This window comes from Crocuta crocuta, unplaced genomic scaffold (assembly GCF_008692635.1).
Source record: "Crocuta crocuta isolate KB4526 unplaced genomic scaffold, BGI_CrCroc_1.0 scaffold344, whole genome shotgun sequence".
Classification (NCBI taxonomy): domain Eukaryota; kingdom Metazoa; phylum Chordata; class Mammalia; order Carnivora; family Hyaenidae; genus Crocuta; species Crocuta crocuta.
In genome coordinates, this window is record NW_027533081.1 from 566,360 (window position 1) to 582,389 (window position 16,030).

The window sequence follows — 16,030 nt, forward strand, 5'->3', positions numbered from 1 at the left end:
TCACAGACTAACATTCTTTAATCACAAAGGCACTTGAGAACCCCTAAAAACCCAAAGTCTCCACCAAGAGTGGTCCTGTAGATGCCCCACCCTTCTGCCCTCCATCCACCCCTCCATGGCACTCAGAGTTCATCGTGACCTGTAGAGGGATCCACACTGGGTTTGATGAAGATGCCTTCCATGGCCTTCCATGTATTGTGTGTATTGGCACTGGACATACCATGCACTTCGTGCTGCCCACGGATGGGGCTCCCGTACTGCTCCCCGGTGACCGACAGAAACACGGAGGTGCCCACGTGCTGGAAGCGCACGGTGGCCTCTCGCTCCCAGTGCTGCCCTGAGCAGCGCACGGTCCACAGGTCCAGGTCGTCACCCTCACCGTCTTCCCCAAAGGCGCTCACCTCCTATGGGTGCAGGGGGCAGATGGACAGTGTTCACCACAGAAGGCACGCAGAGTCCCTGTGGTCACTTGTCTGGCGCCAGCACTCGCACCCAGGACACTGGGCCTTGGGTCCTTCCCTGTACCTTTCTGAGCCTCAGCTTCCACAGCTGCAAAATGGGACACTACAACTGCCACCCCCAGCACCCAGCAGGCTCTCCCCAGCATGGGCTCTTCAAATACATGCCCACCCTACCCCATCTGTCTGGGCGGTGATTACCGGCCCCCACATAGCTAAAGTCTCCTCCTCTCTCCATGTTCCCCTTCCTTACCTCTCTGAGACTCACTCAGCATGTCCAACCCCTCAGTCCAACAAGTCTCTATGTCATACTTTTTCTTCTGACAAGTCCCCAAGCACCCTCTGTTCTTCCCCATTCAGTCCCTAACCCCACAACCCCCTCCAACCCCAGCTCCACCCCTCTACCTCTCTTTCCCCAAGTTCCAATGAATTCCATTGGAACACAAGCTCTTCCCTTGGCCTGCAAAGCGCCTAGTCTCCCTTCTGTGGCCTAGAGAACTCCTACTCATCCTTCCAGACCCGGCCTAAGTTCCTCATCCCCGGCCGGGTTTCATGTTCCCCATCCCAAAGGCCTTGTGGATCCCCTTCCTGGGTCTAACTCACCCCCAGAAGAGTAAGCTATCCAGCCGGATCTTTCTTCCTGTCAGTCGCCTGCAGAGGTAGTGCTCAGTAAACACTTTTTAATTGAAATGCCCATTTCACAGAGGAAGCTGAGGCTGAGAGCCACTGAGAGGAGGAGTCTAGATTCTGTCCCTGCACTCCACCCCCACCCGCGCCTCCCGCACAAGTAGGCTTTCCCGGTCCGGCGCTCACCTGGTTATTGGACAGCGGCGAGGGAAAGTGGTGCGTGTGTAGGTTCTTGCCGGTGAGCACGTGCGTGAGCCGAACCGCCTGGCCACAGCGCACCGGGGAGCCGCGCGGGCACCCACCCTCCGAGCCGCCGCGGATCCGCCAGTAGCTATTGGCGTCGTCAGACGACTCCACGCCAGTCACCGACTGTTGGCCGCTGCCTGAGGGGGGACACCCCACGCCACGGCGAGGTCCAGTCAGTCTCTGCACTCCCTATCCTTGACCCGGACACCATAAACTTTCCCGACAACCTCAACCCTAGGACCCCAACTTCCAAGGGGGTCCTAGCTTAACTCCCAAGTCTTTGGACCTGCAGCTCCCGGACGACCCTCCTCGCCCCTGATATCCCAACGACCCTCCTAAAACCGCCGGTCCTGGACCCCTAGGAACTCCAGGCGGCCAGTGAGGCTCCCTGGTGACTCCCAGACCCGTGGCTCTGCAGACTCCCCATGACCACCCCACCTTCAGGCTCGCAGCCCCGGGCTCCGCCCCCTGACGATGCCCCATTCCCGGGCCCCTGCGCACCGGATCCGTATTTGATGTCGTGCGAGTGCAGCCGCACCCTGTGCTGCGTGTTGAACAGCTTCAGCACCGACCCGCAGGTCACGAGCCCCGCGCCGGTCTTGGCTGCACCGCTGCCCGGCACCAAGAGCGTCAGCAGCAGCCCTACAAGCGCCGGTCCGGCAGCTCGGCCGTGGCCCGCGCTCCACATCGCCCCAGCCGAGCTCCGGCAGCTCGGGCCCATGGGACGCTTCCGTCTCCGCCACCGGCCAATCCAGCTCTGACAGAGGCACTAGAAGCAGCCAATCGCCAGCCAGCACGGCTCTCCGCCCGCACTGCCATTGGGTCGACATGGAGGAGACCCGCCCCCAGCTTTCAGAGCGGCAGCTGGGGAGGAGGCTGGAGACACGAGGAGAGTTTTGATTGGTCCACGCTTCCGAGGACTCACCAATGAATGATGCCAAGGGAAGGCTGGTGCGGCGCCAAGTGGTAGGAGAGACGCTGCGGTGTAGTGCTGTAGGTAAGGGCGCCCCACCCAGCGGCCGCTGAGCCCCGGGACACTAGGCTGGGAATCGAGGACCCTGCGGGTACGTGTTTACAAAGCCCTTTGATCTTGGACCCTCCGGCCTTCAATCGCGATCTTTCCTCTCGGACTCTGGGTCCTCAGCTTCAGGGTCTTGAAGTTGCTGGACCACTAGCTTTTGTAGTCACAAGGTCGATGTATCTCAGACACTGGATCACTTGGCTCTTCAGTCCCTGGATCCCAGGATTAGTTAATCCCCCAGTCACTCGGTCATTGCCTTTTTGACAATGGGTCATCTCAGTCCCTGGACTCTATGGTATTTAATTCCTCTGACAACTCAACTTTTTCCAGAGCAGAATCACATTGTCATTCGACCATCGGGCAGAAGAGGGCAGCAGAGATCTGTGATGTTGAGGATAATGATAGGTTTTCACCAGGACCGTGTTCCCCCTCTCCCCCCTTCCCCCCCCCACCAGTTTCTTAGGAAATCAGAGCCATGACAGACCAAGTGACTTTGGGAAATAAGTGTAGGTAACCGTGTGCCCCAGGTTTCTGACACGAGCGGCTCCCATCTCACTGCCTTCTCAGAGGGTTGTCAGCTCAGTCTTCAAGGCGGTGTGNACGACTGTTTATTTATTCATTCGTGGGATATTCTTATCTTGACTTAACTCCAGCCCCTGAGCTGGGGGTCCCTGGGGAACTGGCTCGGGGCTGCATTACTCAATGGGCTGACCACCCATGCACTTGAGGCGCAACAAAGCAGGGAGAAAAGATTGATTGATTGATTGATTTCTGAGAGAGAGAGAGAGACAGCATAAGCAGGGGAGGGTCAGATAGAGAGGGAGATACAGAATCTGAAGCAGGCTCCAGGCTCTGAGCTAGCTGTCATCACAGAGCCTGATGCGGGGCTCAAACCATGAGATCATGACCTGAGCTGAAGTCGGTCGCTTAACCGACTGAGCCACCCAGGTGCCCGGAAAAGTTTATATTTAACTAAATCATTAATAATTTTGCATTCAGAAAGTCCAGAGTAGAAACATTTTAATTATAGAAACATGTTACTTTGGGGTTTTCATGTTTAATATTTTTTCTATTTTGAATTACATATGGGCTAAGACACTTGATCTTTTCAGTGTTTAGAGTGTCTAAATTGCCAAAGGTCTGCCCTGGCATTGGCAGATCCTGCCCTTGAGGGGCCTCTAATCCAGGGTGGAGGGGCTAGAGTGTAATCTGGGAAGCAATGGAAATGTCCTCTTGGATACCAACCAAGTATCTCAGACTTAGTATGTTCAAAGCAGAATTCTTGGTCTTCCCCCAAACTGCTCCCCCTCCCCAAGGGGAGGCTCGGCATCTCTCTTCCCCCCAATTTGAGACTTATCTTTAATTCTTCTCTTTACTGCATACCTAGCATCATCAACATATTGATGGCTCTAACACTAAAGCAGATTGTGAAGCCTCTCTCCTGCATTCCTTATCAGCACCCTAATCCAAGCCACCTGATCCCCCCCACCTCCAGCTATTGACCACTGCCTCCTAACAGATTTCTGTATTTCTACTGCTCAGGCCCCTCCAAGTCATTCTCCAACAGGGAGAATATATACCTTTTTATACCTTAAAAAGCATACATCAGGGGGCACCTGACTGGCTCAGCAGTCAAGTATGTGACTCTTGATCTCAGGGTCATGAGTTCAAGCCCAGTTGGACACAGAGCCTACTTAAAAATAATAAAAATAGGGGCGCCTGGGTGGCTCAGTCGGTTAAGTGTCCGACTTCGGCTCAGATCATGATCTCACAGTTACTGGGTTCAAGCCCCGCGTCGGGCTCTGTGCTGACAGCTAGCTCAGAGCCTGGAGCCTGCTTCAGATTCTGTATTTCCCTCTCTCTCTGACCCTCTCCTGCTCATGTTGTCTCTCTCTCTCTCTCTCTCTCTCACAAGTAAATAAAAAACATTTTTAAAAATAATAAAAATAAAAAATCAGAGGCACCTGGCTGGCTCAGTGGGTGGAGCGTGTGACTCTTGATCTCAGGGTTGTGAGTTTGAGCCCCAGGTTGGGGATTAAGTAGAGATTACTTAAAAATAAAATCTGGGGTGGGGGGCATAGATATGCCAGGCACCTGCTGAAAGCTGCCAATGGCTTCCCACTGCATGTAAGACCAGAGGATGGTGCGGACACAGCAGGCAATCTCCCCAACAGGCAAAGACAGAATTCCAAGTACAGCAGAGACCCCAGAACTGGAGTAGGAGAAGCCAACGTGGCTCTCTGTCAACTATCTCAGAGCGTCATGGCTTCTTGGAGCTGTTCTCTTTCTCTGCCTCCCCCCTGCATACCACCTTCTGCAGCAAGATTTTCAGGGCTGACTATGGTGTCTCCACAGACTTCTGCTTTCCAGCCACAGTTTGTCTTCAGGTTTAGAAAAGAATCTGATCTGCTCAACGTGGTTCCAGGGACTGCTCAAGGTAAAATCAACTATGAGTGAGGAGGAGGGGTAGTAGCTGGTCTCCAAATATGGCTACTAACAATTCCTTCCATCCCTGTAAGTGCAAGCTGCTTCTCTCCTCAAGACATGGACTCCATTTCCCCTCCCCTTGAACCTGGGCAGGCATTGCAATCCACTGTGACCAAGAGAATGGCACAGAAGTGGTGTTTTGGGGCTTCTGAGCAGAGCTGCAAGAGGACTAGTGGCTCTTGCTTTCTCTCTCTAGCAAGCCGGCCGCTGCACCATGCTGTAAGCAAGTGCAGGCCAGAGGACTGGATGAATGGTTAGGGGCCTTGGGGAGATTCTGGAGGGGGAGAGACCATGTGGGATGTTTTGGTCTCAGCCATGTCCCCAGCTGAAAGCACCCACACGAGAGACTGTCCACACCCCTGCCAGCTGAGCCTGCCAAAGCACCTGCATCAGGAAAAATGATGACTTTGTTTGAAGCCACTTAAGTCTTGGAGGGGTTACACAGCAACAGATACCTGAAACAGGAGCCGAGGTCAGATGTCTTCAGCACAGTGCACCAGTGGTTCCCAAAGGGGCTGCTCCCACTCCAGGGACATTCCCTAGACATGTGCCTCTGAGGCCAGGGTGGGGGTGTGTTCTTTTTCCCTTGAGGACTTGGCAGAGAGATCTGGAACGCTGGCAGGTATCATGCCAGCTGCTGTCTCTGAGAGCCCTGGGGTTCCCCTCCCAGCTTTGTTATGCAGACACGTTTTCTTGCCTCTCCAGAGAGGGGTGGAAGATGTTGCTCCACGCTGTCCACACTTGTCTAGCAATCCGTGCAAACTGCACCAGAATCTCTCAGTCTATCCCAGCATGCCTGGTTGGCTCAATGGGAAGAGCATGTGACTCCTGATCTTGGGGTTGTGAGTTCGAGCACCAGGTTAGGTGTAGAGGTTTTTTTTTTTTAAATATATTTTTTAAATGTTTTATTTCTGAGAGAGAGAGAGACAGAGTGAGCAGGGGAGGGTCAGAGAGAGAGAGGGAGATACAGAATCTGAAGCAGGCTCCAGGCTCTAGCTAACCATCAACACAGAGCCCGTCACGGGGCTTGAACCCACAAACCGGGAGATCATGACTTGAGCCGAAGTCGGACGCTTAACCGACTGAGCCACCCAGGCGCCCCAAGTGTAGAGTTTACTAAAAATAAATAAACCTAACAAGTAAAAATCTCTCGGTCCATCCCAATTGCAAGTTCCTAGGGGAAAGAAACCTGACTGGCATAGCTTAGAATAGGAATGTCTTCAGAGGGCTAATCAACTAGTGGCCAAGTGGTATGGCAAAAAGGTCCACTGTGGGTGGCCTCAGGGAATGGGCCTTATGAGTTGAGCATATGCCCTAAAAGATCCTTGCCACAAGAGATCTCTGGAAAAATGGGTCCCTGACCCACCAGCTTAGGACCCTGATTGCTCTGACTGGCAGCAGAGCAGGTTTTTCTCCTTGAACCACAGGGCATGGGTGTGGTATGGAAGGTCCTCCCTGACCCACTCCAGAGGAGCTCTGCAGTCGCTGTGTCTTCACACATGGGCCGCCGAGTGTGGTCAGGCTCGGTGGAACAGACTGGGGCTCTACACACCCAGGTGAGACCCAGCAGGGGGTGTGAGCCACCTGTCCATCTCCCTGAATTGGCAGCCCACACAGCGAGGCAGAGTGAAGTATCTTCACATGTCCTTTCAACAGGGTGGTGGGGAGAGGGTTTGAGCAGGTGAAGATGCCTGAACAGCGGAACCAAAAGGCTGCCCTGGGAAGGCAGAGAGAAGGTGGGTGCTCACCTGGTGGCACAGGATGGCCAGAAGCCCCAGGAGAAACTTGGAGATGAGACCTGCCAATCACAGCACCAGCCATGCCCGCAGACCCCTCCAGAGAAACCTGTCTGCCAGGGGCGTTACAGAAAGGGTAGTCACGTGGCCAGCCTGGGGCAGCCAATCCACAGCTTGACAGACCGTGAGCCCCTATGTGACCTAGTTCGGATCCTCCAGATTCAGGAGTTGGGAGCTGGGAGATACAAATTAGGAAGACAGGTAGTCATGGGAATATCAGCAAAGGGAGGAGGCATGTTCCTCAATAGGAACATGAGAGTGTGACACGGCAAAGGTAGCAGGTTGCTGCCCTGGAAGAGGAAGAGCTCTCTGGAAGCAGGAACCATTATGCATAGGGGCCCTTAGGAAATTGGACCATGAATCCTAAGAGGCTTGAAGAGTCAGGAAGGTGCACACTGGGATGGAGAAGAGCCAGGAGCAGACACTTGTGTTCAAGCATGCATGTGAGGTCAGGGCATGGCCAGCTGTCATGAAGTCTGGCTGTGGCCAGGCCTATGGGAAGTGTTACTTCAGGGCAGGTGCTCAGTCATGAAAGTGGGGCTGAAATCTCGACAAGAAAACTGTGCTCCATCAATACAAGCTTTATTTCCCCCTTTGGCTCTGCTGGCAGGCCAGCAGAGCTCCTGGTGGGCATTCAGACCACCCTGACCTTTGCTCAGGGCAGGGGCCGGAGGGGGAGGTGGGGGNGAGCAGGGAGCCAAGCCCTGGGTGTAACTCACAGGCCTCACGGAGGGTCACTGTGGCCCACGTCTCTGGAGTAGCTGCTGTGATCGTCCTCCACTTGAGAGTCAGAAGAGCTCTGAGGCTTGCCCTGGTCCCCAAAGAAGTCATCATCGTTGACCTCGTCCTCTTCCTCCTCATCACCCTGACTGCCGTTCATGTCTACGACTTCCTGACACCTACTGGAGCCTCTGTCTGTGACAGAGAACGTGGAGGGCCTGGGCTCCTCCTGGCTCTTGGGCTCCTTCTCCTCGACTGCAGTATCCTCCTGAGCCGGGAGGAGCTGAGGGTCCAGCAACTGACTGTGGAGACTGGGTTCTGAGTCCTCCTCCTCCTCCTCTTGGGTGGGCGGCTCTGGCAGGGTGGAGGGGGACTCCGTGTGGCTCGGGGGCACCCCCTGGTGGGCGGTGCCGTGGTGGGCGGTGCCGCGATGGGCGGTGCCACGGTGGGCGGTGCCGCGATGGGCGGTGCCGCGATGGGCGGTGCCCCGGTGGGAGCTGCGCTGGAAAGGTGAGCTGCGCCGGGAAGCGGAGGTGCGCCGGGAAGCGGAGTCGTGCTGGGACGCTTCCTGGGCCCACTGTGCCTCCTCCAGCTTGCGCAGCAGGCAACTCCAGTCGATCTTGGAGGACAGGCAGATGTGGGAGCCCTTCACTTTCTTGAAGCCCAGGAAGAGGTCCATGAGCGTCTCGGTGACAGGGAAGGAGATGAAGCCCAGCTGCTTGGAAAGGTTCTTCTCGAACTTATACTTGCAGATGAGCAAGGACACGACCTGCTCCACCAAGTAGTTGATGAGGTCCTGGTACAAGGGGTTGGAGAGGTGGGACATGGTGGAATTGGATGAGATGGAGGGCAGTGGCTTCTTCTTCATGAGCTTGTAATTGGGGCTCTGTGCAATAGCCAGAGAGGGAAAAGGAGACACGTCATGCCATTCCTGATGCCCTGGGATGTCCCTCATACCCTCACACACTCCATCCGCATCGCCCACACAGATGCCACGCTCGTTGCACTAGGGTTACAGCCTTGCCATATCTGCTGTGCTGTCTCAGTCAGCAGCTGAGCACTGGTCCTACATGTGGGTGATACCTCACACTTACCACACTGTCTTGACACCCAGCCAAACCGGTCAGGCCTGGGGCAAGGCTGGTTATGTCGGTCACAGTGTCACCCAAACTGGAGCATGGATAACTTTGGCTCTGATAGATTCTCCCCCAGGCCAAGGTTCAGAGGAGGGAAGCCTGCCTGGGGCTTGATGGGTGAGATGAAGGTCAGGGGCTGTGCTGGAAGTCTACCAGGGTGAAGTCACCTATGTCTCCTGAGCAACTCCCTCGCAGCAGATACATTGGAGGGTCCTGTCCTGTTCTAGGTTACTGGGAGCACAGGGAGCTGGGCCTAGGATGTAGGGCCCACTCTGGGCTTAGGCTGCTGTCCACAAGGGACAGGACCTTCCCCACATAGAAAGGCCTCTGAGATTCACATGCAACTGTTACAAAAAGACCCAGAATAAAAACTTGGCTTTATTCATCTTCAACAATACCTGACAGCAACCAGGCCCGGATTTCTGTTCCCCCTCAGTTTGTCCCCTGCTTAGGTTGTTTCCACAATGCAGGGCAAGATACTTGTGATGGCGGCTAAGGGTGGTTGCTGAAGGAACCCTTCCTTAAGCCCCCTAGTCCCACCCTTGAGGTCACCTCTGGATACAGTGAAGCAGGAGATGGGGAGAAGTTTCTTACCGAGGAGGCAAGAGGTGAGAACATCGGGAGGTGGTGGGAGAAGCGAGGGCAGGGGGAGGTGAGAGGAACTGCACCCTGAGTGGTGGGCTGGATCTGTCTGGAGGGCCCTTCAACCACGATCCCAGGGGCAGGCAGGGTGAGGTGCAGGCTCCGCCAGGGCTGGGCCTTCTGGCTGAAGCTCAGGGGCCCTGAAGCATGTATGGGTGGTGTCTGGTCCTGGTCAGGAGCCTCCTGTCTGGGGCGGGGTGAGGGGACTTTGGGTTCTTCTGTGGGTGTCACCTCGAGCCTGAATCTGGTGGCCACTTGGGCACTAGACATGGGGGAACCACCTTCCTTGAACTTGGCCCGTCCTTTGTCCTTGGTGCTCTTTCTGCGAACCATCTTGGGGCTGAAGGCTCTGGTGGGTAGCATATCATAGGGCTCCTCCTTGTCAGTGGGTGTGGCTGGCTTGGAGCCTGGGTCCACGGAGTCAGAATTGGGCTTTGTTGTGGGTTCCCATTCTGATGGAAATAGAGGGCAGCCATCATGGCGGCGGGCGCCACTGAGCTTGTCCACAGCTTGGCTGACCACCTTCTGCAGGGCGGGGAAGAGGTGGTGCTCAGCCAGAAAGTCCAGGGTCCGATGAGGCTCACGGAATGAACAGTAGCCAGGCAGGTCAAAGGACGCTGGCTGGCTCAACAAGGACTTGATCTCCTTATTAAACTCTTCCTTGAGGAAGACCAGTTCCTGTTCTCCAAGGCCCAGCTCCGATGTTTGAGGTGTGCCTGAGCTTGAGCCCAGCAGGCCTGAGAACCAGGACAGAGGCGGCTCCTGGGTCCACTGGCTGCTGGCCTGGCTGCCCAGAGAGTCCCACAGCAGGGAATCCCTCCGGAAGCAGGTCTGACCCAGGCCTTTCTGCAGAGAGAGAGGGGGACTTTCAGGGGCAGCCAGGGGCAGCCAAGCCAGGCCTAAACCTTGCCCTGGGCTCTGGACTGGGGCCCATCCCACCCACCCTGCGCCATGGCCCTGGATCTCACCCCTCTGTTCTCCAGCTTCAGCAGCCGTTTGAGGTTCTTCTCCAGCAAAAGTTTGTCCCTCATGGGTGGCAGTGAGCCCATGCCACGGGCGCCCAGGTCACTATCCTGACTGTGGGAGCCCAGCCAGCCAGCTGTGAGGCTGCTATGGGATTCAGACATGGAGCTGGAGCAGGATGGGTAGTTGTTGGGTTGTCCAGTGCAGAGGCTGGGCCTGACACGGTGCCGGTGCACGGTACTGAGGCTAGGCCGGGCACGTACCTGCCGCCTACCCCTCGGCACCTCTATAGGGTCCTGCACTTCCACCAGTGGCACTCCAGCCTCTGTCTTCATGGTGATCATGCGCTCAGTGGCCTCCTCCACCACTGTCTGTAGGCTGTCCAGCACCTGGCCTTCGACAAGGAAATCCAGGAAGCTACGAAAGGGCCGAGGGTCCCTTGGGTTTCGTCGGTGGCCACGCAGCCCTGAGCTGTCTGTGGGGGTGTACCTCGATGGTGGGTGTGGCATGTGGCCCAGCTTGGAGACTTGCCCCATTTCTGGGAACAGTGGCTTCTTAGGTGGCTGTACCAGAGCAGATAGGCATGTCATATAGGGCACGGATGCTCCACAAGGGCTAGGGGGCCCTGGAGGTCGTCCTAGGGCACCAGGAGCTGGGTGGGAGTGGGCAGTGAAAGGAACTGTTTTTTGGGGTCTGGAAGTTCCTGGGTTTGGACCCTGGCTCTGCCACTGGAGGTTGTGACACCATGAGCATGATGGCCCCTCTTGAGGTCCAGTTTCCTTTTCTGCAAAGTAGGGTTTGATTTCAGGTCACCCTAACCCTTCTCTGACACATACATTTCACGTATACAAGATGTGGCTAGGGAGTCAGGAAGCCCACTTCTGCCCTCACACAGGGCCGGACAGGAATGGGCAATCACAAACCCCTCTGAGTCCTAGTTGGGTTCCTCAACTGTCCTTAGAGCAGACCAGTCCTGTCTCCACTACACAGACCACCTGTAGTCCTGACCCCTGGGCTCCCCATGGCTGTTTCTGAAACTTTGAGCCTTGGGCCCTGAGTAGACTCCCTGCTTCCTCTCTGGAGTACCAGTCTACCAAGCTCCTCCCCAGCTGCTGGAGGTCAGGGGACACAGTGAATGAAATTTGAGGGTGACTAGGGCCCAGCAAGGGGTGAAAGGAGTGGTCAAGGTGATAAGGATGTCACTAAGAGGCCCAGAAAGGAGGTCAATAGGCACTGAGAAGGGGGAGGACTGTGATCTGGGTGTGCTGGAGCTGGTGGGGATCATTTTGGCAGTCTTAAAGTCAGGGTCTTGCCAGACACACTTACCCGGGCCACGTAGGTGGTGTGGCCGGCCTCGTCGTCTGCCAAGTATCCCGAGTGATGGCGGCAGCTAGTCATGGTGAGGGTGAACCGGCCTGCTGTCCGCCTCCTCTCTCTCCGGTTCTGCAGCGCAGCCACGGATTCCTCTCTGCGCCGGGCGGGGAGATGGCGTGAGCGTCTCCCTAGGCCTCCATGAATCTGACTCTCCCTTCGTCTGTCAGCCACTGTGTCAGCAATCCCGGGGTCTGCAGGTTCCTCCCTCCCCTCACCCACGTCCTTCACATGTCAGGCCCTTCCTCTGCTCGGAATTCCCTGGGTGTCTGCGTACTGTCCATGTCCAGGGTCGTCGGGGGTGCGGTCCCCTAGGATGTCTGCATCCTGTCTCCGACCTTCCCTCCTCCTAGAACTCGGAATCTCTGGTATCTGCCCCCCTGGCTCAGAGACGACCCGCTCACCAGAGTCCGTGCTCGCTCACCACCAGTCAATATAGTCTGGGCCCGCTCCAGAGCGGGAACACAGAGCTCTGGAGTCGGCCAGCGTCTGCAGAGCTTGCTCATTTACATGCTACGTCCTGATTGGCTTGCAATGCTTTCTAATTCCCCCGGCACAATGGTTGGGGGCGGGACCCAGGCTGGCCCCTCCCCCACCTCGTCTGAATTTGCCCTGCCTACCATTGTGGGAGATTCAGGGGATGCTTCTAACTGCTCCAGGCAGGAGACTTGGGCACCTGAGGGAAGCCCAAAGAGTCAAAGCCACAGTCTCCTCTGGTGACACAAGCACTTTCCTCCTGGGCCTTCTGCTCCTTTCTAGGGTCCTCCCCTCGCCCAGTGCTGGGGATCCCAGGGGAGTCTTCAGCCCTCTCCCTCTGCAGTGTCCCTGAGCGCAATGGTAAGAGTCCCGGCTCTAAGTCACAGACCTAGCTTCAATTCCTAGCTCTGCTGTTTCCTGCCAGTGTGACTCAACCTCTTGTCATCTGCCCCTACTCTGTAAATAGTTGTACTTCCATATGGGAATATAGAGATTAAATCAAATATGCATGCAACACACCTGCCATCCCAATAAGAGCCCTGTGTATCTTTACCTTCTTTCCCCCTCTGCCCAGTAAACTCCTTCTAATATCCCTCCCAGTGTCACTTTCCAAGAAGGCCTGCCACCCTCAACAGAATTACCAAAAGCCCCATTCTAGACTCTGCCACAAGGTATTGTTACTCGTCTACCATATGGTGCTCCTTGGGGGTAGGAACAGAGGCACACTCCCCTAATCTCTAATAATTTTAATACCAGTAAGTGCTCAATAAATGTCAATTTCCTCTTTCCGAGCTGCTTACCCTCAGGGGCTCTGGCCTTTCCAGGATCAACTTCCCAGTGGAGAAAGATAGTTTAAGTACAACAATTCAATAATCACAATTGAACACAATAATCCTTATGCCACGAGCTTGATAAGGGTTCTATAAGTAGTCTGATCCATACAATGTCCCACAGGGGCATATTATTGGTTATTCTCCAGTTCAGGTCTGCCTTCTCTGCACCTGACCCAAGGGGCTGCTAGGGCCGGGAGGACCAGGATAGACCCAGAGCTTTGGAGGTCAGTCGCAGCTCCGCTACTGGCAGGGTCACTTTGGGCAAGCCACTTTTCCCCTCTGAGGCTCAGTTTCCTCCTCTGTAAAAAAGGAATGACATTACCAATTTCATGCGCTGGACACAACTGCTGCACTTTCCATTGGGAAAATCAACACAGCCACATCACAATGAAAACTCTCGCTGTCAACCATGGTGACTATTTATATAGTCATCAGTAAGGAAATTTTTTCGGGACCACAGAGGAAAAAAAATGAGATTATGAATGTAAAAGTTGTATCCTGGCACAGAGCTCAATTTGGGCAATCAAGGACTAATGCTTCCTCAAACGAAGCCATTGTTATACACGTTTTCTTTCATTTTCTTATCTAGAACTTCTAGAATTTTTTAAAAGCCTCCTTTAGAAAGGAAATCACCAAAGACAAATAGGCAATTTGAAAAAGTTCATAGTCACTGTCAAAAAAATGAAACATTACAAGAATGAGATAACACTGATGTGATCATTTTCTTCTCAAAACAGCACAAAAAAACTTTAGGGTGGCGGAGAAAAGGAATTGGGTTTATTTGCTTAGAAAAATGCTGGAGAGACACTATCCAGAAAGTTAATAGTAGTGACTTTAGGGAAGAGTAAAAGAGGTTTTTTATTTTAAAATTAAAATTTTTTTTAATGTTTTATTTCTGAGAGAGAGAGACAGCGTGAGCAGGGGAGGGTCAGAGAGAGAGAGACACACACACACACACACAGAATCCGAAGCAGGCTCCAGGCTCTGAGCTAGCCACCTGCACAGAGTCCGACGCGGCTCTTAAGGACCGTGAGATCATGACCTGGGCCAAAGTCGGACGCTTAACAGACTGAGCCACCCAGGCGCCCCGGTTTTTTATTTTTCAATAGGGTTTTTTTTTCTGTATTTTTCATATTAAATATCATTTTTGCAGTTACTGAAAGTTCCGCGTTGCTATAAATCCGGCGGAGTGCACTGCTTGGTCCGGGGGATCGTTTGCACGGCCACACTGACACCGGTAGGTGGCGAGAACAACGGCGAAGAGCAGCTGCGTGAGGGCGTGCGCGTCAGGGCGGAGCCTCAGACTGCATCTAGGGGTGGGGCCTAGGCCCAGTCCTCTTAGAGTTCCGGGCAGTCCGCGGAAGTATCCATGGCTGGACCGCGCGTGCGGCTGGTGGTCACGGCAGACGACTTTGGTTACTGCCCGCGGCGCGATGAGGGCATCGTAGAGGCCTTCCTGGCGGGGGCTGTGACCAGTGTGTCCCTGCTGGTCAATGGCGCAGCTGCGGAGAGCGCAGCGGATCTGGCCCGCAGGTGAGTGGCAGAACTCTACAGGGTAGGGTCGGGCTTGGGGAGCCCCTGCCCCGCGGCAGCCAGTTCTCCCGCTCGCGCTCCGCCTGCAGGCACCAAATCCCCACGGGCCTCCACGCCAACCTGTCCGAGGGCCGCCCCGTGGGCCCGGCCCGCCAAGGCGCCTCGTCCCTGCTCAGCCCCGAAGGCTTCTTCCTCGGCAAGATGGGATTCCGAGAGGCGGTGGCTGCCGGAACCGTATCTTTGCCCCAGGTGCGGATGTGCGGAGGTGCGGCTGCAGGAAGATGCTCGCGAGGATCCCCAAGGCTCCGCCCCGAGGGTACCGTGAAGCCATTAGTGGCTGGAGCTGGCGATGGATGCTTCCCTAGTTCAAACGTGCAGTCACACGGAGGCACCTGGAGGGAATCCTTCTAGGTAGCTGCTCCGGGACGTTCAAGGTGCCTGTCGTCCTTTCTCTCCAGGTGCGGGAAGAGCTGGAGGCCCAGCTGATACGCTTCCGAGAGTTACTGGGCCGGGACCCCACTCACGTGGACGGGCATCAGCACGTGCACGTGCTCCCAGGTGGAGGGCGTTGTTCCCTGGAAGGGGGCTGGGAGTGAGAGGTGGTCCCAAGTAGTAGGAGGTGCTACTGCCTAACTCCGCCCCGCCCGCAGGCGTATGCCAGGTGTTCGCAGAGGTGCTGCAAGCCAATGAGGTGCGCTTCACAAGGCTGCCAGTGGAGCGCGGGGTGGGCGGCTGCGAGTGGCTCGAGGCCCCCGCCCGTGCCTTCGCCTGCTCGGTGGAGCGCGACGCCCGGGCCGCCGTGGGCCCCTTCTCCCGCTACGGCCTACGGTGAGGCCCCCTGCCCCCTGTCCCATATCCTAGTGAGCCCGGCTGGCAATTCACCTGACAGCTATGTCCGTTCCTCAGCGTGGAAGGGGGTCAGACGTCGATTCACGTTGCCCCCACTCCAGATCTGTCCAGTCACCGGCCTAGCCCTGCCTATCACAGTCCTGCTGGACCCTGCCTGCCCCTGATGCCCCAACCTCCACAGGTGGACGGATGCCTTTGTGGGCCTGAGCACCTGCGGCCGGCACATGTCTGTTCACCGCGTATCAAGAGCACTAGCGCGGGCCCTGGAAGGCATACCCACGGGCCATGCCCTGACAGCTGAGCTGATGGCACACCCTGGGTACCCCAGCGTGCCTCCTGCTGGCGGCTGTGGTGAGGGCCCTGATGCCTTTTCCTGTTCATGGGAGCGGCTACATGAGCTGCGTGTCCTCACCGCACCCACACTGCGGGCCCGACTTGCACAGGACGGAGTGCAGCTCTGTGCTCTCCACGACCTAGATTCCAAGAGGCCTGGGGAAGGGGTCCCTGGCGAAGCCCCTCTGGAAACCGTCCTGGAGCGCTCTCGGCCATGTTCCTGACAGCCAGCTAAACATAAATGCCCATAGTATACAAGAAGGGGGCCAGTGTCAAGCCCTGGGACAGCCTGGAACCAGGCTGAGAGTTGGGGTCCAGGAACATACTTCCCTGGGTAGTACCATGTCACCTCTGTGTCCAGGTCATGGCTCAGAATGGTGGCCAGAGCTTTGGCAACCCATATAGGCTACAGGTGACATCTGGGCCTGGGGCCTGCCAAGCATTTGGTGCCCTTCAAGCTGTCATGTAAGTTAGCATCTTATTTGTCCAGATGTAGTAAACAGAGATTGCTGTATTAATAAAATATATGTCTTGTAAA

General features: G+C 55.7%; 3 protein-coding genes across 10 annotated transcripts; 1 reads left to right on the forward strand and 2 right to left on the reverse strand.

The window, feature by feature from the left end:
• Positions 1-2,063, reverse strand: SDF2L1 (stromal cell derived factor 2 like 1). Its single transcript, XM_077745863.1, has 3 exons — positions 1,833-2,063; positions 1,272-1,468; positions 1-404 (listed from the first exon to the last, which is right to left on the reverse strand). The coding sequence occupies exons 1-3, from the start codon at positions 2,050-2,052 to the stop codon at positions 123-125; spliced, it is 699 nt and encodes a 232-aa protein (XP_077601989.1). The 5' UTR covers positions 2,053-2,063; the 3' UTR covers positions 1-122.
• A 5,261-nt stretch (positions 2,064-7,324) lies between these two features.
• On the reverse strand, positions 7,325-13,128 carry CCDC116 (coiled-coil domain containing 116). Of its 5 annotated transcripts, none has more exons than XM_077745878.1 (5): positions 13,100-13,128; positions 11,423-11,564; positions 10,102-10,659; positions 9,086-9,979; positions 7,325-8,241 (listed from the first exon to the last, which is right to left on the reverse strand). In XM_077745878.1, exons 2-5 carry the CDS (start codon positions 11,492-11,494, stop codon positions 7,360-7,362), a joined length of 2,406 nt encoding a protein of 801 aa, XP_077602004.1. In that variant the 5' UTR covers positions 11,495-11,564; positions 13,100-13,128; the 3' UTR covers positions 7,325-7,359. The 5 variants fall into 5 exon arrangements, with proteins under 5 accessions (XP_077602004.1, XP_077602007.1, XP_077602005.1 ...); XM_077745881.1 differs by lacking the exon at positions 13,100-13,128 and adding an exon at positions 11,872-11,941 and having other exon boundaries at positions 10,360-10,485; XM_077745879.1 differs by lacking the exon at positions 13,100-13,128 and adding an exon at positions 11,872-11,941 and having other exon boundaries at positions 10,102-10,485.
• Positions 13,129-13,944: 816 nt separating this feature from the next.
• On the forward strand, positions 13,945-16,030 carry YDJC (YdjC chitooligosaccharide deacetylase homolog). Of its 4 annotated transcripts, none has more exons than XM_077745886.1 (5): positions 13,945-14,310; positions 14,400-14,559; positions 14,769-14,868; positions 14,961-15,138; positions 15,217-15,545. In XM_077745886.1, exons 1-5 carry the CDS (start codon positions 14,147-14,149, stop codon positions 15,458-15,460), a joined length of 846 nt encoding a protein of 281 aa, XP_077602012.1. In that variant the 5' UTR covers positions 13,945-14,146; the 3' UTR covers positions 15,461-15,545. The 4 variants fall into 4 exon arrangements, with proteins under 4 accessions (XP_077602012.1, XP_077602009.1, XP_077602011.1 ...); XM_077745883.1 differs by having other exon boundaries at positions 13,955-14,310; positions 15,341-16,030; XM_077745885.1 differs by lacking the exon at positions 14,400-14,559 and adding an exon at positions 14,560-14,626 and having other exon boundaries at positions 13,955-14,310; positions 15,341-16,030.

What these genes read in the sequence shown, in the direction of transcription:
- CCDC116 (XM_077745878.1), bottom strand. Translation starts at nt 11,494, where the DNA reads ATGACTAGCTGCCGCCATCACTCGGGATACTTGGCAGACGACGAGGCC. An exon ending in ACACCACCTACGTGGCCCGG is followed by an intron (nt 10,660 to 11,422) that starts GTAAGTGTGTCT and finishes GCTCTGGTACAG; the next exon opens with CCACCTAAGAAGCCACTGTT. An exon ending in TGAAGCTGGAGAACAGAGGG is followed by an intron (nt 9,980 to 10,101) that starts GTGAGATCCAGG and finishes CTCTCTCTGCAG; the next exon opens with AAAGGCCTGGGTCAGACCTG.
- YDJC (XM_077745883.1), top strand. Translation starts at nt 14,147, where the DNA reads ATGGCTGGACCGCGCGTGCGGCTGGTGGTCACGGCAGACGACTTTGGT. An exon ending in GAACCGTATCTTTGCCCCAG is followed by an intron (nt 14,560 to 14,768) that starts GTGCGGATGTGC and finishes CTTTCTCTCCAG; the next exon opens with GTGCGGGAAGAGCTGGAGGC. An exon ending in GCACGTGCACGTGCTCCCAG is followed by an intron (nt 14,869 to 14,960) that starts GTGGAGGGCGTT and finishes CCCCGCCCGCAG; the next exon opens with GCGTATGCCAGGTGTTCGCA.
- SDF2L1 (XM_077745863.1), bottom strand. Translation starts at nt 2,052, where the DNA reads ATGGGCCCGAGCTGCCGGAGCTCGGCTGGGGCGATGTGGAGCGCGGGC. An exon ending in CGACATCAAATACGGATCCG is followed by an intron (nt 1,469 to 1,832) that starts GTGCGCAGGGGC and finishes GTCCCCCCTCAG; the next exon opens with GCAGCGGCCAACAGTCGGTG. An exon ending in CGCCGCTGTCCAATAACCAG is followed by an intron (nt 405 to 1,271) that starts GTGAGCGCCGGA and finishes CTGCACCCATAG; the next exon opens with GAGGTGAGCGCCTTTGGGGA.